The sequence below is a fragment of the Genypterus blacodes genome, unplaced genomic scaffold (assembly GCF_046128005.1).
Source record: "Genypterus blacodes isolate CSIRO-AG114 ecotype Tasmania unplaced genomic scaffold, CSIRO-AGI_Gbla_v1 ptg000212l_1, whole genome shotgun sequence".
Classification (NCBI taxonomy): Eukaryota; Metazoa; Chordata; class Actinopteri; order Ophidiiformes; family Ophidiidae; genus Genypterus; species Genypterus blacodes.
Window position 1 is genome coordinate 327,921 of NW_027467011.1, and position 23,953 is coordinate 351,873.

Here is a 23,953-nt window from a genome sequence, read left to right on the forward strand (position 1 = left end):
GCCAGAGGGAAAATGAGACAAAGCTGAGAGGCGGAGAGGAGCGATTCAGAGAGGGAGGGAACAGTAATCAAAGCCCTTCAGAGGATTGGAGCCGTATCCCACTTCACTCTCTCTTTGTGCCGTATCTTGCTCCCCGATACAATGCACTTATTCTGCCTATTGTTCCCTAACGTCGGACGGAACATTCAGCGAGAGATTACAGAGCTGCAGCAGCCTCCATCTCTGCACTGAATGGGACTGAGTGGAGCAGGAGCAGCAGCGACGCTGAGACTCAGCACAGTGCCAATCAATAGCTGCCCCCCGTTCTCTGTGACTACAGCAATTATCATCGCCATCCACAGGAATGGCCTGTTTGGGCTCTGGCAGAAGGTCACGGAGAGCACACTACGTTTCCATGGCAGCGTGTCACATTTGGAGCTGCACCGTCGCAGCTGTATGTCAGATTTCAGCTCGTCTGTTTCCTCCAAAAGGCATTCATCGATACAAAAGTCACCCAAATGTCTCTCTGGATACGCAGACCACAAATGAAGCCTTTGATTTACTAACTTCATGCTACTTTAAATACACTATCTGTGTTATACAGATTATTTACTCATTGCTTTTACATGTTGGTGCAGTTGAGTCATTGTTGTCTCATATTCTGTCCTCTCCCCTCCTTCGTCTCTGCCTCTATATGCTGAAGAGAAGCTGAAATAGGTACTTACACCAATGGGTTAAAAAAGAGGTAAGTTCTGGCTGCAATAAAAGTTCCATTATGCACTTAAGTAGATAATAATGAAGCTTCTTCCCTTAACATTCCCCCCTGATACTATATTAATAATATAACAATGTAATATAAAAACAAAATAAATAATGTAATTTAATGAAGTTCATCATTTAACTCGTTCATGAATCTCAAAATAGTACGTGTCTTTGACGTTGACCACTGTGACGTCATCCCCGGTCTTTGTGTCGATATTACATCCATGTACATAAGGATAAGGCGCGCGGCTGTAACGCCTCCTAGTCGGCAGGTGGCAGCAGCGAGCTACCGACGCCACATCCAAATACAGTGCGAGGAAGACGAACGTCAACGTTGCGTACTAAGCAGAGGTACATGTGTGATTTATGCAATTTTTACTCTTAATCGTTGACTCCGCGCATCATTTAAGCGTTTGATTAATTTTATAAGCCTATTACGGAGGGAGTTGGATGGTGAAATGTTAGCTGTTAGCTTTAGCCGCGCGGCTAAGCTAAGCGGGGCGCCGCAGCGCTCGTTAGTTTGTACGTGGGTGTGTTAGCTGTGTTTGTGTAGCTAAGATGCTCGATGTCACGGTGTGTGTTCAGCCGACGAGTGTGTTCCAACTGTCTCCTCTTTTGTCTCCCGCTGCCTCGTCACGCCCGTGGACTCCTCGCTGCTTTAATCCGACCTGTACGCGAGCCAGGCCGCTAAAATGGAGACGAGAGCCTTTAAGAATCCGTACCGGGACTATGATGGGACCGTGGCGTGCACACAGGCGCTGTTCGACTCCCAGGGGAAGGTAAGAGAGAGAGAGTGTGTGTGTGTGTGTGTGTGTGTGTGTGTGTGTGTGTGTGTGTGTGTGTGTGTGTGTGTGTGTGTGTGTGTGTGTGTGTGTGTCAGTAGCGTGTGTGAGTGTCTCTAACTCTCTCTCCCCCTCCTCCCCCAGCTCACAGCAGAGTTCGCCCAGAGGCTCAGCAGTAAGATCGGCGAGCTTCTGGCTGTGATGGAGAACGGGCTGAAGTCCGCTGACCCAAGGGACTGCACCGGATACACCGGCTGGGCAGGTGAACATACACACACACACACACACACACACACACACACACACACACACACACCTCATCTGGGTTTATCTCACACAAGCAGCTAAATTCTGAGCCCCACACACTGAAGTCTTGGTTCAGTCGCTCCATCGTGCCCCTCTGACTTCTGTCTCCTCCCCCTCAGGCATCGCGTTGCTCTACCTGCACCTCTACAACGTGTTTAAGGACCCCTCCTTCCTCCAGAGGGCGCTGGAGCACGTGAGCCACAGCCTGAAGTGTCTGACGCGACGCCACGACGTTACCTTCCTGTGCGGGGACGCCGGACCCCTGGCTGTGGCCGCCGTGGTCTACTACCGCCTGCAGAGGGCGCAAGAGGCCGACGAGTGCATCAGCAGGTCTGTGGCGCGTCGGGGGAGGGGGGCAGCGACGCCTTGTGGCTGTGCGGGCGGGATGAAGAGCATAATAATAATGATGATGATGATGATGATGAATGTGTGGCGTTTACAGGCTGATGCAGTACCATCAGACCGTGGTGATGGGGTCGGGCGGGCTGCCAGACGAGCTGCTCTACGGCCGGGTGGGCTACCTCTACGCCCTCGTCTTCATCAACCAGCAGCTGGGCCAAGACACCATCCCTCTGCAGTACATCCAACAGGTGGGGCGGAGTCGCTACACGCCTTCTGTGGCTGTCGGTTCACTTCCAGGCGTCTCTCTAACGTTTCCTCCTCCCTCCCCCCCCTTCAGATCACAGAGTCAGTGCTGGCGTCCGGCGAGCACCAGAGCAAGAAGTTCCGCATCCAGAACCAGAGCCCCCTGATGTACGAGTGGTACCAGGAGCAGTACGTCGGCGCCGCCCACGGCCTGGCTGGCATCTACTACTTCCTCATGCAGGTGAAGATGAGGGACCGCCGCAGCAGGACTGTAGGTAGCCTTGGCGGAGGTATGCGGCGTAACGAGCTGGTGTCCTTTTTGTCCTTCCTCAGCCGGGCTTCGTCTCCTCGCCGGAGTACGTCCACAGGCTGGTGAAGCCGAGCGTCGACTACGTCTGCTGTCTGAAGTTCCCGTCAGGAAACTACCCTCCCTGCCTGGGCGACGACCGCGACCTGCTGGCTCACTGGTGCCACGGCTCCCCGGGCGTCATCTACATGCTGCTGCAGGCCTACAAGGTAAGACCGGAGAACCTCCTGGTCCCCCCCCCCCCCCGCTCCGTAGCGTGGAAGCTCGCCGCTCTTCATGTGTCGTCACCTCAGCAGTCGGGGATTCGTGATGTCCTTTTTTTAAAAAAAAGTGCAATATCACCGATTTTGTAGGTCGTGATTGTCAAATGTAATTTTGGACTTAAAATCGATTTTGCAAAAAAGAAAATGATTGGAGCCATCAGCGGCGGCGGCGCCCCGGAGCTGGCCGGCCCCTGGTGCGTCTCACGGAGTCACAGTGCTGCCTTGTGGTGAAAGTTGGTAAGCTTCTGTTATCACTACAGCCGAAGTCGTCGCTGTGCTGCGTGCGCTCCGTTTATCTCCGCCTCCCTCTCTGCTTCGTCCCTACACTCGCAGATCTTCGGCGTGCCGCAGTACCTGGAGGACGCCGCTCACTGCGGCGAGGTGGTGTGGCGGTGGGGCCTGCTGAAGAAAGGCTACGGCCTCTGCCACGGCGCCGCCGGCAACGCCTACGCCTTCCTGGCTCTCTACCGGCTCACCATGGATCCCAAGCACCTGTACAGAGCCTGCATGGTGAGAGAACACACACACACACACACACACACACACACACACAGACAGACAGACAGACAGACAGACAGACAGACAGACAGACAGACAGACAGACAGACAGACAGACAGACAGACAGACAGACAGACAGACAGACAGACACACACTCTCTCCCTCCTCCTCCTCAGTCCAGACGGTTCATTGTTCTGCCTCACTCAGCCTTGGACGTCTGCTTGCAGCTGCGTGTCCCCTTTGCGTTTTTACCTTCTGGTGTCGATGCGACGCCAACAAACCAAAGTCTTTGGCAGAGAGGTATTTCACAGCCATCAGCAACATTTCCCGGCTGGTTGTGGGATCTAAACAGGAAGCTGCACCCGAGATTTCCTCCTCCAAGCCGCTGAGCTGAGAACAGAAAAGCTTCAGACTCTCGGTTTGATTGCGTCCAATTTCTTTCTGTGACTTTGTGGTGAAAGTCGTATTAATCAGAGCGTTTGGAGCCTCGCCAGCCTCAATATCCAAACAATTATTCAAGCGGCGGCGCCCTTTATGTTTATTGACAAAAGGTTGGTAGCTGTCGGTTCGAGTCGTCGTCAAAAGGAGCCGAGTCGTGCGCCGCTCTTTTGGACGCAATTCATGACAAAGACACTGGAGATGCTCGGGATTTAGTCGCCTTTTGTGACGCCACTGTCTGTGTCCCTCTCTCTCTCCCTCTCTCCCTTCCTCTCTCTCTCTCTCCCTCCCTCTCTCTCTCTCTCTCTGGTTGTCCCTCAGTTTGCAGACTGGTGCATGAACTATGGCAAACACGGATGCCGAACGCCAGACACGCCCTTCTCTCTGTTTGAAGGTAAATCTGTGATGACCAAAATAAGTGAAGTAGTGTTTTAGCTCTCATTTCACCCTCACACACTCGCACACTCACACACCTGCTCTTCCTCCTCCATTGCAGGCATGGCGGGCACCATCTACTTCTTGGCTGACCTCCTGCAGCCGATGAAAGCGAGGTTCCCCGCCTTCGAGGTGTGACGGCGCCCGCCCATCACGTTTCCCGACCCACGCAGGGCGGAAATGGGAGAAGAGAAGCTCCCACGCCGTTTGCTCTGTCCCGTGCGCACCCCCCCCCACCCCCCTAACCCCCCAACCCCCCACCCATACACTCCTCGCTTTCAACGCACCGCATTCGCCTCCCATCCACGCCATCCGGGGACTTGACGGCATCGGCGTCTCTAGCGTCGACTGTTGCTCCCGGCGGCACGTCGGCGTCCCACGCACGGCTCACCACCAGGGGGCCGACATCTTATCACCGGGATGAATCCTGTACTCGCGTCTCGGCTCCCCAATTATCTCTACGAAGTGTCAAAGGAGAGCTTTTCTCCCGTTTCTCCCACTCTTACGTTCCTTTTGTGTTTATAAAGTGTGACGGCTGCGCTACATGTTGCTTAGTTTGATGTCTGGAGTTAAAGCTCAGCCAAGGCTTTGTTCTAAAGCGCTAATTATGTGATAACGACACAACATATTCTGTTGTTCTTGATGTTTAATATTTTAACAAAGGTGAATTAGTTTGCTATGCGGTAGAGGTCTTCTGTTTGTGGAATCAAGTCCATGAGGAAAGCTTGTTTCTTTGACTGTGTAGTGCAGTATAACCTGTGTCATGCTTTAGAAGCACAATAAAGGTGCTCCAACCCCCCCGTGTGTGTGTGTGTGTGTGTGTGTGTGTGTGTGTGTGTGTGTGTGTGTGTGTGTGTGTGTGTGTGTGTGTGTGTGTGTGTGTGTGTGTGTGTGTGTGTGTGTGTGTGTGTGTGTGTGTGTGTGTGTGTGTGTGTGTGTGTGTGTGTGTGTGTGTGTGTGTGTGTGTGTGTGTGTGTGTGTGTGTGTGTGTGTGTGTGTGTGACAGTCAGTCAGTCAGTCAGTCATCGCTCTCTCTCACCCCCTCTCTCTGTGTGTGTGTGAGAGAGCTCCACACACGCTGACGACGACGTCCACTTTGAAGTTTGCTCACTCTGTCCTCATGTTCCGTGGACGCATGCTTTCTTAATAATGAATCCTTCTATGAGTTGATTGAACCCCAGTCCAGTTTGCATGGAGCCCAGACTCTGTTGGTGTTTTCTCCCACGGGTGCCACTTGGCTCAACCTTATTCCAAATAAGGCTCATGTGACCTCGGACCACCAAACCCACCGGTGACTCAATGCCACGGCTCTTTTTTAAGCCCCCTGCTTCTGTACGAGACCGGGGGGGGTGTTTGGTTTGTGGGGGGGGGCAGTGAGCTGCTGGAAGGTTCCCGCGGACGGAGGAGAAACTCAACACCTCCTGCAGAGTCGTGAGTAAAAATAGAGCTCATCTGTCCACGGGCGCGGCCTCCTGAAACTCCCGCTCCCCATCCACTCCTCCGTCTCACACACACTCACACACTCGCTCACCCAGCCGGAAACACACTGTGTTGCATGGCTGATGAGGGATTAGAGTTGGTACAGCCTGCCAACACACACACACACACACACACACACACACACACACACACACACACACACACACACACACACACACACACACACACACACACACTATTATCCTACAACCTGCACGCTGTGTCTGTGCAGGAATGGAGTCTGAAACACACACACACACACACTGTACATTTTAGAGTCGATGCAAATCATGACATCACATCTATAGAAGCAAATGATGGAAATGAACTTTGACCTCCTGCTTTGCCCTTTGGTCCGCCTGTATGATAGCAGAAGGCTCTCTTGATGTTGCAGTCAGCACCATGGAGAGCGCTGGCCCGGCCGTCTCTGCTGCAGACGTTCTCAGCTCTGTTCTGTTTCCTCTCCATTTTGTCTGCGAACGCTCAACGTTTGCTCCTCAAAATGGATGAAAGCCAACCAAAGACAGGATGGTCTCTTTTCCTCGTGTTTCTCTCTCCCTGCAGGACCTTATTTAAGCATAAGAGGAGGAAGAAGAGGAGGAGGAGGAGGAGGAGGACCGTGGCTGTTTTAAAAATACCACCTTGTAAACGATCTCACCCAGACCTTGACGCTCTGCAGTGGGCCAGTAGGTAGGAGTGTGTTTGGAGATTGTGTTTTGGGTCTTTCTCCTGGAGCAGAGTCGATCTTTAAATGGCGCCTGGGTAACAACGTTGCTTTGTGGCTTTAGGCACTTTGGGATAAACAAAAAAAGCAAAGCAAAGCAAAGACCAGGAGTCTTGACATAGTTCCTTGGTCCTTCTAAAAATAGCCCCGTCCCCTTCCAAAGGCCGACTTCCCCCCTGATCAGGTTTCCGTTTGCCCTAAGAAAGTTAAAGACGGTCCGGTGCGTCAGCTGGTCTGCCTCATTAGCATACGTGACATCACAGGCCCCGGATTACATAAGAGGGGGCTTTCAGAATGGCTCGGGACCACTCTGTCTTTGGACTTCACCGCCTCTTCTCCTTCCTTTCTGCTTCTCCAGCTCCTTCTCTGCAAAATGGTGTGTACATGCTTGTCTTGGATCTTTTGGGTCAGGGTTTGGGGGCGGGGGGGGGGGCAGTGCAGGACCAGCTGGAGCTACTTTGGGTGTGTTCGGATACAGGACTCTCAAAAAGCAAAAAAGCCAGACATTGTTGGCTGTCACCTGGTAACAAAACTCTGAAAACCAAAATTGTGGCCTAAGGAGCGACGGCTCGGAGTGTGAACACGTACGCATTAAAAAGTATTCTGGACAATTTTTCTGTAATGAATTCTGGAGCTCAGGCTGGACATTCTTGGGAATTAATGTGTAAATTGGGATTTCAACAATTCATATTGTGTGTGTGTGTGTGTGTGCTTCTTGATCTAAACGTGTCATTTCTGTGTGTTTGCATGTGACAGACCGAGTTCTCAGCAGACCAGATTGAGGGTGAGTATCTCTTCTTGCAAAGTCTCCTTCAGAAACCTCCACACACACACACGACACCTTTCCTCTTCTACTGGTGGATTCCGAAAGATGTCAGGCTCGCGTCCCACTGTCGCAACACAGAACACAGGACATAACATTCCGTCTCCAGCAGTTGCTGAGGAGGATTTCAGGCGTGTCTATTATGAGACGGCCCCTCGCGCAGCAGCGGCGTTAATCCACAGGTCAAGGTCTAAGATGCGCGTAGAGTTTAACCCTGTCGATGCCAAAAAGACGCAGGCATCCTGTATAAAAACAAACCTGGATGCGTGTTGTGTTGTGTTGTGTTGTGGTTGTGCGTTTCGTGCGAGTAGTTGGATGAAGTTTTTTGCGATTTGGCGATTTTTAGCAAAAAAAACCCCCAAAACTGCTGCTTTGGCACAATCGGTGCGTAACGCTGGTTGCCGGGGGGATTGGGGCAGAAGGAGGGTGGGAGGGTGTGTGTTACACTGCAGTCAGCATTCTTCTGCTCAACTCCAGCCATGCCTCTATATGGACTGCTGAGCTACTTTGTCAGGGGGTGTATCAGGTGCCCCCGCCTTGCTGGCACTAAGAGGGGAGGGCAGAGGGGAGGGGGACGTGTGGGGGGGGGGGACAGCTGCCGTTCAGAAGTCACATAAGCGTTAATCTGTCAAAGGGTCATTTTCCCCCAGCTCGTGGAAATAGCTCGTCTTTGTTCTCTCCTCGGCTTGGATGCAGCTGTTGCGGCCAATTAGCAATGTAGCGGTTACTGTCTGTGATCCTGCAGCACAATGTGACTATTCATGATGTTCCATAGCTGACTCAGACCTCCGGTATGGACAAACAGTCTTTGAAATGCCCTCTGATGCCAGCGACGGCACATTAATGTCTGCAGCCCACATGGTTTAAAAATCTCACATGTTTGAGCTCCTGGAGTTGTGACTGTCGATGATCCGCTCTCTCCTCTCCTCTCCTCTCCTCTCCTCTCCTCTCCTCTCCTCTCCTCTCCTCTCCTCTCCTCTCCTCTCCTCTCCTCTCCTACTCAGACTTCAAGGAGGCTTTCGGTCTCTTTGACAGAGTCGGTGACAGCCAGGTGGCCTTCAACCAGGTGGCCGACATCATGCGTGCCCTGGGCCAGAACCCCACCAACAAGGAAGTGGTTAAGATCCTGGGCAACCCCTCAGCTGAAGGTGAGACGAGATGGAGACACACACACACACACACACACACACCAAAACCCAAACCCAAACCCATATGTGTTCAAAAGCTTCCTGTTGATTTCACATGTTGACCTCCACAGACATGGCCAACAAGAGGATCAACTTTGATGCCTTCATGCCCATGCTGAAGACCGTGGACGGCACCCCCAAAGGTACCTATGATGACTACGTTGAGGGTCTGCGCGTCTTCGACAAGGAGGGCAACGGCACAGTCATGGGCGCTGAGCTGCGCATCGTGCTGTCCACCCTGGGTGAGTCTCCCCCCCTCCCCCTCCCCCTCCCCCTCCCCCACCCCGTCAAAGGGCCAAATATAGAGGCGAGGCAAATATAGTTTGCTTAGCACGCCAGACACGGAGATGGAGATGGAGATGGAGATGGCTTTCCTGACGTGGTTCTTTGTGCTTCCACAGGAGAGAAGATGAACGAGCAGGAGATTGAGGCCCTCATGGCCGGACAGGAGGATGAGAACGGCAGTGTGCACTATGAGGGTGAGCGCTCCTGCAGCTTTGAGGGCGGGGGGTACTTGTACTTGACTTGTGTGCAATTGTCTCATATCTTCTTCCTTCCTCCTCCAGCTTTCGTCAAGCACATCATGTCTGTGTAAGAGGCCGGCAGTAGGAGTGCTGAGGAAACTGTAGCTCGCCTACAGACAGCCCGACGGTGTTAGGACATCTACACTGTTTCAAAGACCAACCAAGGAAAGACAAGGACTATGTACAAGGGATGTTGAAGCAAACCCATCTTGTTGTTTATTTTGTTATCCTTTCCACTTCGTCTCCAAACCTCCTCCTCTCTCTGGACATCGCCATCACCTCTCCTCTGTAGACCCCCCATCACCTGGCCTCAACCCCCGCTGGGGCGCGTCTCCACAAATACCATGCACGGGGTGAGGAACGGGGGATGAAGGGGTGACCGCTCATCAAGTGAGGGTAGATCCCTCCCTTCCCACCTGCCACCCCAGTTCAGTCACGCCATCACTGACCCAGCAATGCCAAAGGTGCTGGGGCAAACTCGTGGACCGGCCTCCAAAACTCCCCCCACCCCCAGAAAAGTTTTATTTATTTTCACTCTGTTCATTTCAGAATAAACTTTTCCAACGTACATCCCATTTGGTTTGATTCTTGAGCTTTCATTTTCCACAAAAACAAAAGATAAGCACATATTTTTATGGTAGAAGATAAAAATCAAAACAATCTTTACATTTCCAACAGTTTATCTCTTAATCTCTTTCTAAATCGGCCTTACTATCTCTCACATGTGGCACGCTGGAACCCTCTCAGCCTTACAGTAACACAAGCACAGACAACATTTCTAACTTTGAGGCACCAGTAGGATTTAAACTTCTAAATCTGGCAAGTGAGCAGCTCTTTACGTTGACTTCCAGGACGTATGTATGGTCCTGTGTAACATCCACAAATAGAAATAGCTCTGCTTCTAAGTTATGTGCATGTGCATCAGGGTAATGTGCACACGCCTGTTACTTTTATAAAATCCCTTACAACAGCTATGTATCATCTAACACGTTTTATAATTATCTCCGGTTGGGATCGGTGGTGTGATGATGCAAGACAGAGTAACATTACAACATGTAGATGAAGAAGTTATGGATCTGCCTCAGCGTATAAAATAGTAACGGGGGAAATCATGCCCCCTTGTGGTGAACTGAAGAACACCGAGGCCGCTCTGCACCATCACGTCATTACTTAAACCTATATACTCATTCCAAATGGCTAAAATAAATATTTACGTGTGCAAATATGCGTCTGTTGGTTGTTTGATGGTTTATCTTTATTGTGGCAATGTAGTGATTGATGTGGTAATAACCTTTATTGTCGTTTCAGCCCGTGTCAGCACGCTGTCTTGCCGCTAGAGGGCAGCTGTCAGTAAGGATAGATGAAGGAAGGTCAAATAAAAAAGACAGAGCTCTCACTCTGTGGTTACTTTCTACTGCCTCAAAACCTCCCGCCACTATCAGAACACATGTGTTACTTTGTATTGTTCCCCCAAAATTACGTTGTGGTCAATGTTTTACTACCTAGGAATTAATGACAAATAAATAATTGTTCAAAACCATCAATATCTGCTGTAAACGCGTCAACTGCATTTTATTTTACCGCGGCTAAAGGTTTGAGTACGATAAACGTTGTCAGTTAGACACAAAACGTGTTTTTGTTGGGTACATTTTGTGTTTCCGTAATAAATTGAAAACAAAACAAATGAACGTCTTCAGCTGGACATCTCCGCGGGGCGCATGCGCAGTCCACTTTAACCCCGGAAGTAGAATGAGCGTCACATAGACGAACTTCACTGTGGTCCTCTGAGGTCGCCTGTTGTTGACTTGTTGTTTACGTCGGCGATGTTTGTTCAAAAACTTTTAAAAACGTATTTGTCCGGACTGACAACTCTTTCGCGTCATGGACAAATTCTGTCTGCATCAACCAGGCGGTAAAATAACGACATGCATGTGTAGCGTTTGATGTTATTTATATTCTGTGAAGGAAATCAGTTCAGTTCAACTTTAAAGATACCGCGACTTGAGGACTTCTTAGGGCAGCCGGATAATTATTACAGTTAAAGTAATCAAGCAAGTTTTTCTGCATAATTTTGAGAGAAATGTGGCCGATTTTTGTTTATTTTCGTGACTACAGAGTCTTTGAAATGTCTGTGTGTGTGTGTGTGTGAGAGTGTCTGAGTGTCTCTGTGTGTGTGTGTGTTTCTAAAAGGTTTATGGCCAAGCACAATAACTTCCGTTTCGTCAAGTAATCAAATGTTAAACTGTAATCAAGTTGTCATTGAACTGAAGGTAAATGATTCCTGCTCTCAGGCTCCAGCACGGTCAGGCCGAGCCTTCAGGGCAGCCCGTCTCCTCCACCCGGCCAGAGACCCCCATGGCCAAGACCCTCATGGACGTGGGGACCCGCCGGATCATGACGGAGGACCACGACATGTTCAGAGAGAGCGTCCGGCGCTTTTTTCAGGAGGAGGTGGTTCCCCATCACAGCGAGTAGGTGGAGTCTTCTAAACCTCTTACACTTCCAATCCATCTCTCTGTGCTACAACCTGCTTTTCCTCCGCATTCCAGATGGGAGAAGGCTGGACAGGTGAGCAGGGAGCTGTGGGAGAAAGCCGGGGAGCAAGGCCTGCTGGGAGTCATGGTGCCGGAGGAGCAGGGAGGCATCGGAGCAGACCTGCTTTCTACCGCCATCACCTGGGAGGAACAGTAAGGGGGCTCACTGACAGAACCTCGATCAACAGTGTGTGTGTGTGTGTGTTTCTCTCCAGTATCTATGCAGGCTCTGTGTTTGTCTTCCCCAGGATGTATTCCAACTGCTCCGGCCCGGGTTTCGCCCTGCACTCAGACATCGTCATACCCTACATCTTAAACTACGGCAGTAAGGAGCAGATTGAGCGATTCATCCCAAACACCATCGCCGGAAAGTGCATCTGCGCCATCGCCATGACGGAGCCGGGAGCAGGCAGGTCAGGGCCCCTTTGGACCGGACGCAGCCTGAGGGAGACCTTACAGGAATGATCACATATATATACGTTGACCTCATTTAGTGTTTGTGACCTTCTGTGATCAGTGATCTTCAAGGTGTGAGGACCAACGCCAAGAGGGACGGCAGTGACTGGATCCTCAACGGCAACAAGGTACGGCTGGGAGGACAAGTATGACTTTTACTGCCTGTTTCTGGTTCTACTGAGCTCACCCGGCCACTCAGCACTGCATATAATACATCCATGTCGATGTACATTCTCTGTGTTACTACATGGGAACCTGAAAGACCCCTTTATCATCATTCCGTTCCATTTCTTTCTTTGTGTTTTCACTCATGGTTTATATTTTGGACCTGTCTTGATTCTCTCTCTCTCTCTCTCTCTCTCTCGCTCTCTCTCTCTCTCGCTCTCTCTCTCTCTCTCTCTCTCCTTCTCTTCAGGTGTTCATCACAAACGGTTGGATGGCAGACCTGGTGGTGGTGGTGGCCGTGACCAACCGCGAGGCCAAGACGGCGGCCCACGGCATCAGCCTGTTCCTGGTGGAGGACGGCATGCCGGGTTTCCAAAAAGGCCGCAAGTTGGAGAAGATTGGTCTGAAGGCCCAGGTACCTCTGCTCGGTGCTTTGGAGGTAAACCTGACCTGTGTGTTTGTATGACAGCGTGTCCCATCACACCTCTTCTTCTTCTTAACTCCTGTAGGACACGGCTGAGCTGTTCTTCGAGGACGTGCGCCTCCCAGCCAACGCCCTCCTGGGAGAAGTCAACCGGGGTTTCTTCTACCTGATGAAAGAACTTCCTCAGGTGAAACCCCGGACAGAGAAATGCTAAACTCTCCTCTGGACTTTGTGCTTTACCTCTGCAGTGGCACTTTGCTAACTCAGCACTTCTCTCCTCTTCCTTGTGTTTGTGACACAGGAGCGTCTGGTTATTGCAGACATGGCCATAGCCAGCTGTGAGTTCATGTTCGAGGAAACCCGGAGCTACGTGTTGCAGAGGAAAGCTTTTGGCAAAACAATCGCACACCTCCAGGTTGGGACCGTGACCTTTGTGTTTTATTACTGCAGTCTCTTTTCTTGATGTCTCTCTGTGGTTCTGTCATCATCTCAACGCTTCCCTATCGTTTGCTGATTGCTCCAGCTGACTTTGTTTGATCCCTGCAGCTGAACTTTAATCTGAAATCATCGTAAACATCTAAATCACTTGATAAGAGACTCACTTATTAACTTATTTAGTTTATTTATTAAGTCTGTTTCCTCCAGAATACAGATGATTGTTGTGTGCTCTTCCATATGCCCTGCCTCTGAACACACACACACAAGCACACTCAGTGGTGTTGTGTTGTATCTCTTACCACTCAGACGGTGCAGCACAAGCTGGCGGAGCTGAAGACGGAGATCTGCGTGGGCCGAGCCTTTGTTGACAGCTGCCTCCTCCTCCACACTGACAAACGCCTCACTCCTGACATGGCCTCCATGGCCAAGTACTGGTGAGGATGAGGAGGGTTTCTTAAACTCCGCCAGAGTGCCGGCCGCTCCGCCGCGTTAACGTCCTCGCTCTTCCTCCGTCTCCTCAGGGCCTCGGACCTCCAGAACAAGGTGGCCACTGAGTGCCTGCAGCTCCACGGAGGCTGGGGCTACATGTGGGAGTATCCCATCGCTAAGTATGTGACACACACACACACACACACACACACACACACACACACACACACACAGTGGACAAGAGGGAGGGCTGAGGCCTCGGTTTGTTTACCTGTACCTTAACACCATCTCTCTCTCTCTCTCTCTCTCTCTCTCTCTCTCTCTCTCTCCCCCTCTCTCTCTCTCTGCAGGGCGTTCGTAGACTCTCGTATTCAGCCCATCTACGGGGGCACCAATGAGATTATGAAGGAGTTGATCGCCCGCAGCATCGTCAGCCAGAAATGAGGAACAGGAAGCTGCTTCAGCGGCGCAGGCGGAGCTGAGGAGGATCTGTGGTTTGCACTTTTTGCTCCGTACAGGTTATTAAATCTTCAACCAAGCACTTAGACGCTTGAAATACAACAATGCAACTTACTTAAAGATGTTTCCATTCAGAGTTCCAGCCTTGTGACAGTGTTGAGATCAGATTGAGTCTCTTCCTGTTTGTGCGATGATGTCACTGTCAGTCTCCTCTGGGATCGATCAAACCTTTAGTTGTTGTTTGTGTGAATGTGATTATTCAGTTCATGATGTCATTGCTGTGAATACCAAGAGTCCACTGAACAGATGTGTGAGTGGCCTGAATGTAAATATACATGGGTACTTTATTAACCCCGTGATGTCACAATAAAAGTGCCCTGCTGATTTTTTAAATTCATACATGCATTTAGACTCTTGAGTGTCTTTATTATTGTCTCTGCTCAATGAGGCCGTATACTGAATTAGTTTCTTATTGATGCCCCCACTGCCCCCCTAGACACGGCCCTGGTCTCTGGTGTTTCAGTTCTTTCATGGTTTGTATTGAGAAAGTGAATCTGGTGGTGTTTCTTCAGAAAGCCTTTTAATGAAATGAGCCTTTTATTAAATGTAATAAATGTTAATGACATTCTAGCAGCATCGTTGGTGGTAGAAGAGGGAAAGCACCTCATTATTCAGAAGGTTGGTAGTTAAGCTGCCTGACAGCCAGAGGAAACAGCGCCCCCTGGCGTTCATGTGAGCTCTGGAGCACAGCAGGATGGAAGAAGACAGGAGCGATGACATGACATCACACTCATCCTCACACAGGTGGCTGTCGTTGTTGTTGTTGTTGTTGTAAAGTTAGCACCATTCTATTGTATTCTAAAAAGCAACATAATCACAGAAACTAACCCTGAGTGTTGTTTTTCACCGTGACGCTGACACAGATCTCCCACTGATGGACAAACACATGTTCACCTGTGTTCTCCTCCTTTAAATGAATCCATGCCTCAGATTCCCTCAGCTCACCTGCAGCCTGTGCCGGCTTCATCCCTGGCACAGAGGAAGAGGATGGTACACAGTGTGTGTGTGTTCTGGGGGTGGGGGGGGGGGCTTTCACCTTCTACCCCTCTCTTCCTGTCACATTTGCTTTTCTGTGATTCTCCCCTCCCTCTGTCCATCCTCTCCTCTCCTCTCCCACCCCTCCTTTCCACTCTCCCTCCCACATTACCCCCCCCCCCCTCCTCCTCCTCTCTCTCTCTCCCCCCCCCCCTTCTCTTCATCTTTTTCCTCAGCAACAGCCACACCCTGGCGCCTCTAACACTGCAGGCAGAGGAGCCTTCATCCCCTCTATTACAGACCTCACCATCTCTTTGGCTTTTCACCTGCAGGTATGTGTGTGTGTGTGTGTGTCAGTGCATGATCAGGCGTGTGTGTGTGTGTGTGTCGGCTCCTGCCTGCCCCAGCGCGCATACATTCTTTAAGTGCAGCACATTACTATCGATTTAAAGAGTCTGCATTCATTTATCACCAGGTGGATATGAGTGGTACTGCAGCCACTTAACAGGATTTGCGCCTTTACTCCCGTATTTACGCGGTGGGCGGGGCCAGAGGGCCCCGTGCCGTTCATTGTCACAACCTCCCTTCACACTCGCAGATTTACTAGAGCCGCTGAGCCGCCCGCACCTCCAGGTAAGACTCTCACTCACTCAGCGCTTTGTTTGCTCCGTAACGCGACACTGACGCTCCAAAGCGCCCAACGCTGCGGCAATATGAACTTTGACCTTTCAAAGATGCGAAACTGACATCTGTGAAAGTTTGTACACAGATATATAAAATGTAGTGTGTGTGTACAATTACTGCCGGCGCTGTCCACTAATCCTCAGCTGCTGTGTGTGTGTGTGTGTGCGTGTGCGTTACGGTGTGATGTGCATTTGTGCTTCAGAATATAAACAAGAAATCTCTGCCATCCGTTGCATTTAGAGAACATTCTGCGTGAAATAAGACGGATGAGGCGTAATCCTCTGCGCCTCTGCAGCAGCAGCAGCAGCGGGCTGCGCCTTTTGTTCTGGTCCGCCTGAATGGTGCTGAAACCGGTGCGGCTCCCTGACACACACACACTGCAGCACCGCACACACAGCTGACTGAGACCTGCGGGGAAAAGCACCAAATGTCTCATTCAGAGTCCTGGTTCTGGCTGTGATCTCCTCTCAGAGCAGATATATTGACCCATATCTCCCCTGCCTGTGTGTGTGTGTGTGTGTGTGTGTGTGTGTGTGTGTGTGTGTGTGTGTGTGTGTGTGTATGGGAGTAGCCCGGCCTCAATTGGAGTTGGCATTGCTGTCTGTCACAACCAGTTGCCCTTGCAGTCGTTGGCGCCTCACATTAGTGTGTGTGTGTGTGTGAGTGTAGCATGGCTGAGGTTTGCACTGCGTGGATCCATGTTGCATTTTTAATAACAAGCTTAATGTTTAATGTCTGATTGGAGTGCGCTGAAGGGATCGATGCATGCATTCATTTTACATTAGCGTTTTAAAATCCTTTATTTAACCTGTGTCTAATGTTTAAATGTTCAGTCTGGCTGTAATGGAAGCTCTGCTCTGATCAATTCCAATGTCTTTCTTCACATTCACACTCATTGATTGTGATCCTGAAGCTCTCCCGTGGTTCCATTCCTCTCCCGTCACCTCAGCCTCTTGTAGGTGAGGAGCAGGAGCAGATTCCCCACATGTCTGTCTGTCTGTCTGTCTGTCTGGATATGGAAGTCTTCCTCCCGGTCTAGTTTGCTGTGTGTGCACATTCCCGTCGCTCTCTCTTCTAAGATCCTCTGGCTTCTGACAAAACGTTTAATGAAAACAATTGCTTTGCACGCCGGCGATGTGAGATTTGGAGTCAGCTCTCCGGCTCACGTGCAGCGCTCTCATTGGCTGGCCAGGTTTTAGAGCTCCATCACGCAGGGCCGCTCTTTGTTCAGATCAGGGTCAGTTTGGACAGAGAAGACGTGTTGCGTTACCCAGAATAGCTTTTGTTTACGGCTTTGTAGAGGTTTTTGTAAATGGAGAAACATTCCAGTCGCTTGTCCAATCGTTTTCCTTCTTGATATGAACGTACAACAACTGTGCCGGAGTTTGATTTGCTTAAGTGAAGGACTTGTATCAGCTTGCAGGGACATGAAGCACAGGAGCAACAGGTGGTCCAGTTCAACCCCACATGCAATGCAAAGCAAGATACACACACACACACACACACACACACACACACAGCGGACCATCATATGTAACTCAGTGTGGCCTGTGGGGCGAGGCGTGAAGAGGAAAAAATGAATTCCGTGCTCCAACTTCTCTGCCCATTCTCACACACACACACACACACACACACACACACACACACACACACACACACACACACACACACACACACACACACACACACACACACAGTAGGTGTGTCGTGGTACAGAGCATCTGGAGTGTGACGGAGTACATTAGGAGCGGAGTTGAGATGGTATCCAGTTCGCTCACGCCTCTGTCAGTAATTGAATCGACCTGTAACATGTTTAAATCTCCTAATTCTGCTATGCCTCACATGTACTGTATGTAAGTGTGTGTGTGTGTCAAACTTCTATGCCCCTGCTTGCCTTTTGAACTACGAGGAAACCAAATCCCCTTTTGCACCGAGCAGGGAACGCTAAACACATTCACCCCCCCTTCCAACGTCAATTCTACTTAGGTGAGTCTTCAAAAGTCCTGAAACCGCAGAGCCGCTCTGCTGAAATTGAAGTCGTGCCTGGCGATTCCTTTCAGGCTGTGTGGAAGGAAAAAAGGGGACTGGAACAAAAGCGGTTGGGTTGGTATGCTTTGTGGGTCGACGTGAGCCAGTTTGACTTTGTGTCACGTGTTTGTGTGGGAAACTATTTGGTTGATTGTGTGTCATGATGCGTGGCAGGTTTTGGCAGTAGTAAACAGAGGATGTGGAGCTCTCACTGTCTTTGTCAGTGTGTGTGTGTGTGTGTGTGTGTGTGTGTGTGTGTGTGTGTGTGTGTGGTGACTGAAGCAGGTGAACCCAGTGTGGTCTCCTGCCATAGATCCAGGCATTGAGGACGTTTTCTGTCTCTGTCTGAGGTGTTTCTGCGCCACAGGTGTCTGTCCGGGTTTCGATCCATTCTGTCACATCCCTAGCACAGGTCTAGTCCCTCTAACTGTTCATCCACCCTGCCGTCCTTGTGCCAGGGGTCCATCTACGGCTGAATGGACCCCAGTCTTCCAATCTAGCTCCAACGAGCCGGTGTCGCATCCCATTCCTCACGGACGATGCCCCTGGACAGAGAGGACAGTCATGCAGGACATTCTTACACTTTTGGTATGGAGTTGTAACGATGGCTGAGGTCCGACTGTAGACTTCTTTTGGACCCAGAGCTTCCTGGCGATCCTTCTTACAGACAAAGAGCATAACCAGCAGCTGGGTTTACACAGGTTCTCTTGGCTGGACTTCAGTAAATCTCAAAGCTATTTTCCGTCTCTCCTGATCTCTATTTCAAGCTGTTATGTGGACAAGTGCCCAACAACAACAACACACATTCCAAGGGGAGAATGTGCTTTATGTTCACATGGTGCTATAACAGGAAGTTTATATGTATGTCTTGAGATTTTCACATCACCTAATTGGCCTGTAAGAACGCAGACCGCCGGGCTGTTGACATATCTGGATAATATTACTCTTGTTCCCGGTGCGATCATGTAGCCAGCTGGGTCCTGCATCTGTTTTACCGTTAGCGACGTGTTCGAAAAGCGGCACATAAGATTCCCAAAGTAGTCTGGCTGTGATGGCTCGTACAGTACGAGCGGCAGAGACGCAGGAGGCCCCGGCCTGTTTCGTCTGACCTTTGACCTGGAGCAGTGGTGGGAAGGAACCGCTAATGAGTCTTTATTTGCTTCTTCCCGGATGGGCCGAGGACCTCCCCTTAGCCTAGCGTAGCCGCGAAGCTACGTCGCGTTGAGCCTTTATGGCTTCCAGATGTTGAGGCTAAACAGCTATCTTGTTTTCCCTCCGCTGTCCTTCTCTGCAAACAGCGGTTAGCTTAACACGCTGGATGTCTTCAACGGAATGAATGAGCCTCATTGTTGGGAGTGTGTACATTGTCTGAACATACGGACTCCATATCATGTTTCTCCACGCTTTCCCCCGCTGTGGTACGTGTGTGTGTGTGTGTGTGTGTGTGTGTGTGTGTGTGTGTGTGTGTGTGTGTGTGTGTGTGTGTGTGTGTGTGTGTGTGTGTGTGTGTGTGTGTGTGTGTGTGTGTGTGTGTGTGTGTGTGTGTGTGTGTTCTTCAGTTGATCCATTAAGGGAGAGGGTCGGAGTCAAGTTGTCATGGAAACAAGTCTCCAAGGATTCAGGGCAAATTGGTTCTCAAGGCCTGAGGCAGAACATCTCTCAAGTGCGTCTCTATGTATGTATGTATGTGTGTGTGTGTGTGTGTGTGTTACTTACGTACTGAAAGCCTTCCCATCTTCACTTTTCAGGCCTAAATCCGCTGTGAAATGTGGAAACAGATGCGTCCCTATAAGCTCACTCCCAATAAAACTGTAGAGACACGGCAGCTGAATGTATGGAGGGAGAGTGTTGGTGCTGGACAGACATACCAGCAGGTCTAATACTGCGTCTCAGACATGTAAGAGACAGGGAGGGGGGGGGGCAAACCTACAGGAAATGTAAATCCACCAATAAACCCAGATTAGCCACAAAGTCCTGCTTATCCGCGTTCTGAGTTGAAATCAGAGAGCGTTTTGGAAAGGGAACAAGAGACAACATCATTTTCTGATCTGTGTTGCTGTTCCTGCTGCTCCATTGGGGCCGTCAAGGGCCCCCCTTCACCAAGGCAACCCCTGCCATGGAAACCAGCCCCTCAAAGGACTGAGCCTCTTTGAGTACCAGTGTAAAGGCCTGGCTGTGTTATTTTCCCCCTTGCGCTGTCCTAAGAAGAAGACACAGGAAGCGGCGTGGAACGCGGCGGTCTGTCACACACATGTTCTCCCCCTTCACTTCTCTTCTCCTCTTCCAAAAACATTCCTTATTTCTGGAATTCCATCACCAGGGAAAACCTTTAACCCCCTCCCGGCAAAAACACTCCCCTCGTCTCTAATTGGTGTTACCACGGTGATTGTTGTTGATGGTGAGCATTGTTGCATCAGAGGGACAGAGGAGGTGAAGGAAGTGTCTAGTGGACGTGGGTTGACCTCACTAACTCAGAGGCCATAAATCCTGCTGGAACCATCAGGCCTGTTGTGGAGCTTCTGTTCCTTCAGCAGATGTTAGAGAGAGGAAAACCCCTTCTTCTTTGCCCACAATGAGCTTTGTGAGCAAGGAGAGACTCAACAGGACAGACAGCATGGCAGTCTGTCCCTTTAAACCTCCTCAACGCCTCTGGGATCCAGACTTAATTGAACTCAATTTGTTTTACCTCAGCGTTTTAAAGAAGCGTCCGTGTGTTCGTCCAAGTGTGTGGAAGAAAGAATGCGTCTCATTGTTGATACCAGCATGGCAGACGGGCTTCAGAAGGCTTTCCTTCCCCCTCACCGTGTGACCTGATGGTATCTGTGTTGCTGTCGTGTGTGGAGCAGCCTGGGGTGAGGCTGCGATTGATGCCGCCGCATCCTGTAGGAAGCTGGACGCTCCTGCACGTGCGCACGCCGGCGTGTTGAGAGGTGGGCTCACACTCGATTACGCAGAATCTGCGTAATCGATGCTGTTAGGAGCCACCAGGTGCTTTTCCCATTTCTTCTTCTGTCTGAGCCAATTACTGACTTTGTCTCTCCGGAGCTTTCTCTCACCTACCCTTCCTGGACCCCCTGTGGGTCTGCATGCCCACATTCAGATGCTAATCCCCCCCACCATCTGCTTTCTAACTCAGCGGGAGAAGCTGCCTCCCCCCCCCCCCCCCCCCCCCACCCCTCTGGTCCCTCAGGCCCTGATAGCTTGCCAGGATGTACTGCCACCTCTGCACCCTGATCAAGGAGCACCGTGCCCACCCCCTTTATCGCCGCCTTTATCGCCTGTCACCAATAAGAAAGAGTCCTGAGATGTGACGCCCTCTGTCCTGAGGCTGAGGACCGGAGCATAATAGACCCCTTCATCTGGCCGTGACCCCTCACACTGCCTGTTCAGAGCAAACGAGTTAATCACAAGCTGGTGGGCCGTTCAGACCCGCCACAGACCTCAGACGACCAAACCAGGCGGACGTGATTTACACGTAGCTTCGCCCATTGTTTGACGTAGCGGCCCCGGCGTGAGGAGTTGCGCTCCCACTTGTGTGTTTGTGTGTGTGGGAACGCTTTTGGAGTGGGCTGCACACTCACTGCTGCTGTGTGGGATCCTGCTTGGATTTGGAACTCCGGCGTGACATAATAGATTTTATTTTAGCCGACCAACATCGTGCATTAGCCCTCGCCGCCGCCGCCGCCGCCTCCTATGCTGTTTTACAAGAACAGAGTGATGTCGCTACTAAACAACAAAGCCTATTTACTGTATTAAAACAAAATACTCCATCCTAAAGAATCCAGATCAATGGATTTCAATTATAGTCTGTGGGCAGTGCTCCGGCCTGATGGTGGCGCTGTAATATCCAGGTTTTTGATCTGATAACCTTTGTGATCACGGTTTAGTCAATCACCTGTTCTTCATCACTGAGAGACAGACTGGAGGGCTACTTGGCCTTGGCGGAGGTCTTCTGGAGTTTTCAGCAATGAAATTACTTCCTCAATCGGCAACTTTACAAGCAATAATTCCTCAGATCCTGGCCAGCCTTCCCTTCCTTCCCGCTGTGGATGTGATGAAACACACACACACTGCCTGTTATCACCCAGCAGTCTCACCGCTAACTCCAACAGGCAACTTGTTTTCATCTGTGTGAGCTCTTTGTGTTCTCAAGCTCAGCTATTTCCTGCGCCGGGGCAGCGACCCGTCAACAGAACGTGTGAACCAGCCGTGATGTAAACCACAGCTCAGGAGCTCACAGCTCCATCTGCACCCGGGTCCAAACGCTGGGCCCGGCCCGGCCTGCTCTGCTCTGCTCTGCGTCACGCTCTGCCTCCCTGCTTCAGGTTATGGGAAGCCGATGCGACACCCGATCAGTTGTGCGTTCTAGACGGCGTCCCCCTGCAGCCGAGGTGACGGCGGCAGCATCGTGCCGCTGAGTGTTGACGGTGCTGTGTCATTCTCTCTGTGCATCCATAATAGATGATGTCATTGATTGTGCAAACTTAGCAAAGGGGGAGAGGATGGGTGGACTTGTAAACGTCGATACCAGGGAGATGATTTGTTTGCCCAATTTTATATTAACTCCACCAACTCCTGATGCAAATGTGTGTTTAGGGTTTAGAGCAAACTCCATCAGCTGCAGAGACGCTGGGAACAAGCGCCGCTGCTGTAGATGGAGAGAATCACCAGAGCCGTGCGGTCGCCGTCCCTCGCATCTTCCTCCGTTTAATCTTGTTTACCGATCGAGCGGTAGCCATGGTGACTCAATCCGGTGCCATGGCAACAAAGTGCTGGAGCCCGGAGCCCGGAGAAGCCTTCTCAAATTTGCATCATCAATCCATCCACGATCAATATACAGAGGGAACCCAGAATCTTCTCGCTGTAAGGGCCACGCTTAAAAATGAAAACACAAATATGGGCGATGTTCCTGAGCGACGGCCACACCCTGGCGACGTCGAGGGCAGGAAGTCATTATCTCATCGCCTCAGCCCAGGCAGGGCCAGTCAATTCTACCTGATGTGCAGCCCTGCCGTTTCCTCTCTCATAACGCCAGCTTCCGTCTCTGTTGCTAATGGAAACCGGGCCCACCTGACCTCATCCCCCTGCCCCCCCTCTCCCCCCTCCCCCGACGGGCCTGCTTCTCTCTCAAACCACAACGTTGCTGTATCACTTACACTAACAGCCTGCACTTAAAGTACGTGAAGGTGAAAGATGTTTCTGAGCTTCCTGTCAGATGTGCAGAGGGGGAATAGTGATGATTATAGATTATATTATGTTATTATGTTATCTGTTATTAAAATGCAGTGTTAATAACATCTACAGGTGAAGGATGCTGGATCAGTATTACTCTCTTAGGGACTTACTCCATTTTAGTGTCAAAGAGCTCATGGGAACACGCTGTCACAAAGGTATGTGAGGGCGGAGCTTCGCCGCCGCGTTCCCCCGCCCACTCGGCACAGACCGACAGATCGACTCGTTCCCTCGCCTCCTGCCATGACTCATTGGTGTTCAGGGTGGGCAGAGTGCTGGGCTGTTTGTTCTGGATGCTTGGCTGACCGGGAGTTTTCCCCCTGCGTTACCTCGTTACACCGGACAGCTGTTGACTCTGACGTGTTCCTGTGTTTGTCCTCCGTCAGGGTTTACATTCATGCTGCACGCTTGACCTGCTCGCCAAGGATGTGGCCCTTTTGCTGATGTAATGTTGTGTGTGTGTGTGTGTGTGTGTGTGTGTGTGTGTGACATCTCCCCTCCTCGCTGCAGTAACAGTCTTGAGCAGCCCTCCACCCCCCTCTCTCTGATGACTTCCAGAAACATCCGCTCCTCTCTCTCTCTCTCTATCTCGCTCTCTCGCTGTCTCTCTCTCTCTCTCTCAGAGCAACACGTGCGTCTTCCCTCCACCAGGCCCTCCGGCTTTTACGCCCCCGCAAACGCCACAGCAACAAATCTGCTTCCTCCTCAGCTTGTGTCAGAGACAACGGGCGCAGCTTTAACCGCTTTAAGCCCCTGAAGGTCAAAAATCAAACGGCAAAGTGCGTCTCCTCCGTCTCTTCCTCATACAAGTGGTTACCTGAAGTGAACCTCAGTGTGCCGTGTCTGAGTGTGGCTGCCCGCCCGGCTCCCAGCGCTCCCTGCCTGGGTGATAACGTGGAGCAGACGGCTCGTGGACCTGGAGGTACGGAGGAGGGACGTACCTGTCTCACATCACAGACGTTTACCTTCCCGTGCC

At 50.9% G+C, this 23,953-nt stretch overlaps 3 protein-coding genes across 5 annotated transcripts; all 3 read left to right on the forward strand.

The window, feature by feature from the left end:
• The first annotated feature begins 1,012 nt into the window (after positions 1–1,012).
• On the forward strand, positions 1,013–5,155 carry lancl1 (LanC antibiotic synthetase component C-like 1 (bacterial)). 3 transcript variants are annotated; one of them, XM_076169767.1, is made up of 10 exons: positions 1,013–1,092; positions 1,425–1,520; positions 1,668–1,785; positions 1,949–2,159; positions 2,272–2,419; positions 2,509–2,655; positions 2,748–2,930; positions 3,318–3,494; positions 4,243–4,315; positions 4,418–5,155. In XM_076169767.1, the coding sequence occupies exons 2-10, from the start codon at positions 1,434–1,436 to the stop codon at positions 4,492–4,494; spliced, it is 1,221 nt and encodes a 406-aa protein (XP_076025882.1). In that variant the 5' UTR covers positions 1,013–1,092; positions 1,425–1,433; the 3' UTR covers positions 4,495–5,155. The 3 variants fall into 3 exon arrangements, with proteins under 3 accessions (XP_076025882.1, XP_076025884.1, XP_076025883.1); XM_076169769.1 differs by lacking the exons at positions 4,243–4,315; positions 4,418–5,155 and adding an exon at positions 3,126–3,221 and having other exon boundaries at positions 3,318–3,455; XM_076169768.1 differs by lacking the exons at positions 4,243–4,315; positions 4,418–5,155 and having other exon boundaries at positions 3,126–3,460.
• Positions 5,156–6,879: 1,724 nt separating this feature from the next.
• mylz3 (myosin, light polypeptide 3, skeletal muscle) lies at positions 6,880–9,626 on the forward strand. Its single transcript, XM_076169764.1, has 6 exons — positions 6,880–6,935; positions 7,316–7,343; positions 8,387–8,530; positions 8,641–8,811; positions 8,971–9,048; positions 9,136–9,626. Exons 1-6 carry the CDS (start codon positions 6,933–6,935, stop codon positions 9,162–9,164), a joined length of 453 nt encoding a protein of 150 aa, XP_076025879.1. The 5' UTR covers positions 6,880–6,932; the 3' UTR covers positions 9,165–9,626.
• A 1,210-nt stretch (positions 9,627–10,836) lies between these two features.
• acadl (acyl-CoA dehydrogenase long chain) lies at positions 10,837–14,395 on the forward strand. Its single transcript, XM_076169775.1, has 11 exons — positions 10,837–11,005; positions 11,385–11,564; positions 11,643–11,780; positions 11,876–12,040; positions 12,145–12,211; positions 12,499–12,663; positions 12,758–12,859; positions 12,974–13,087; positions 13,417–13,544; positions 13,632–13,718; positions 13,890–14,395. Exons 1-11 carry the CDS (start codon positions 10,917–10,919, stop codon positions 13,981–13,983), a joined length of 1,329 nt encoding a protein of 442 aa, XP_076025890.1. The 5' UTR covers positions 10,837–10,916; the 3' UTR covers positions 13,984–14,395.
• Positions 14,396–23,953: the final 9,558 nt, after the last annotated feature.

Coding starts and splice junctions, on each gene's coding strand:
- lancl1 (XM_076169767.1), top strand. CDS start 1,434: ATGGAGACGAGAGCCTTTAAGAATCCGTACCGGGACTATGATGGGACC. Junction 1,786..1,948: donor CGGATACACCGGCTGGGCAG/GTGAACATACAC, acceptor CCTCCCCCTCAG/GCATCGCGTTGCTCTACCTG. Junction 2,420..2,508: donor CTCTGCAGTACATCCAACAG/GTGGGGCGGAGT, acceptor CCCCCCCTTCAG/ATCACAGAGTCAGTGCTGGC.
- mylz3 (XM_076169764.1), top strand. Junction 8,812..8,970: donor CATCGTGCTGTCCACCCTGG/GTGAGTCTCCCC, acceptor GTGCTTCCACAG/GAGAGAAGATGAACGAGCAG. Junction 9,049..9,135: donor CGGCAGTGTGCACTATGAGG/GTGAGCGCTCCT, acceptor TTCCTCCTCCAG/CTTTCGTCAAGCACATCATG.
- acadl (XM_076169775.1), top strand. CDS start 10,917: ATGTTTGTTCAAAAACTTTTAAAAACGTATTTGTCCGGACTGACAACT. Junction 12,664..12,757: donor AGATTGGTCTGAAGGCCCAG/GTACCTCTGCTC, acceptor TAACTCCTGTAG/GACACGGCTGAGCTGTTCTT. Junction 13,088..13,416: donor AAACAATCGCACACCTCCAG/GTTGGGACCGTG, acceptor CTTACCACTCAG/ACGGTGCAGCACAAGCTGGC.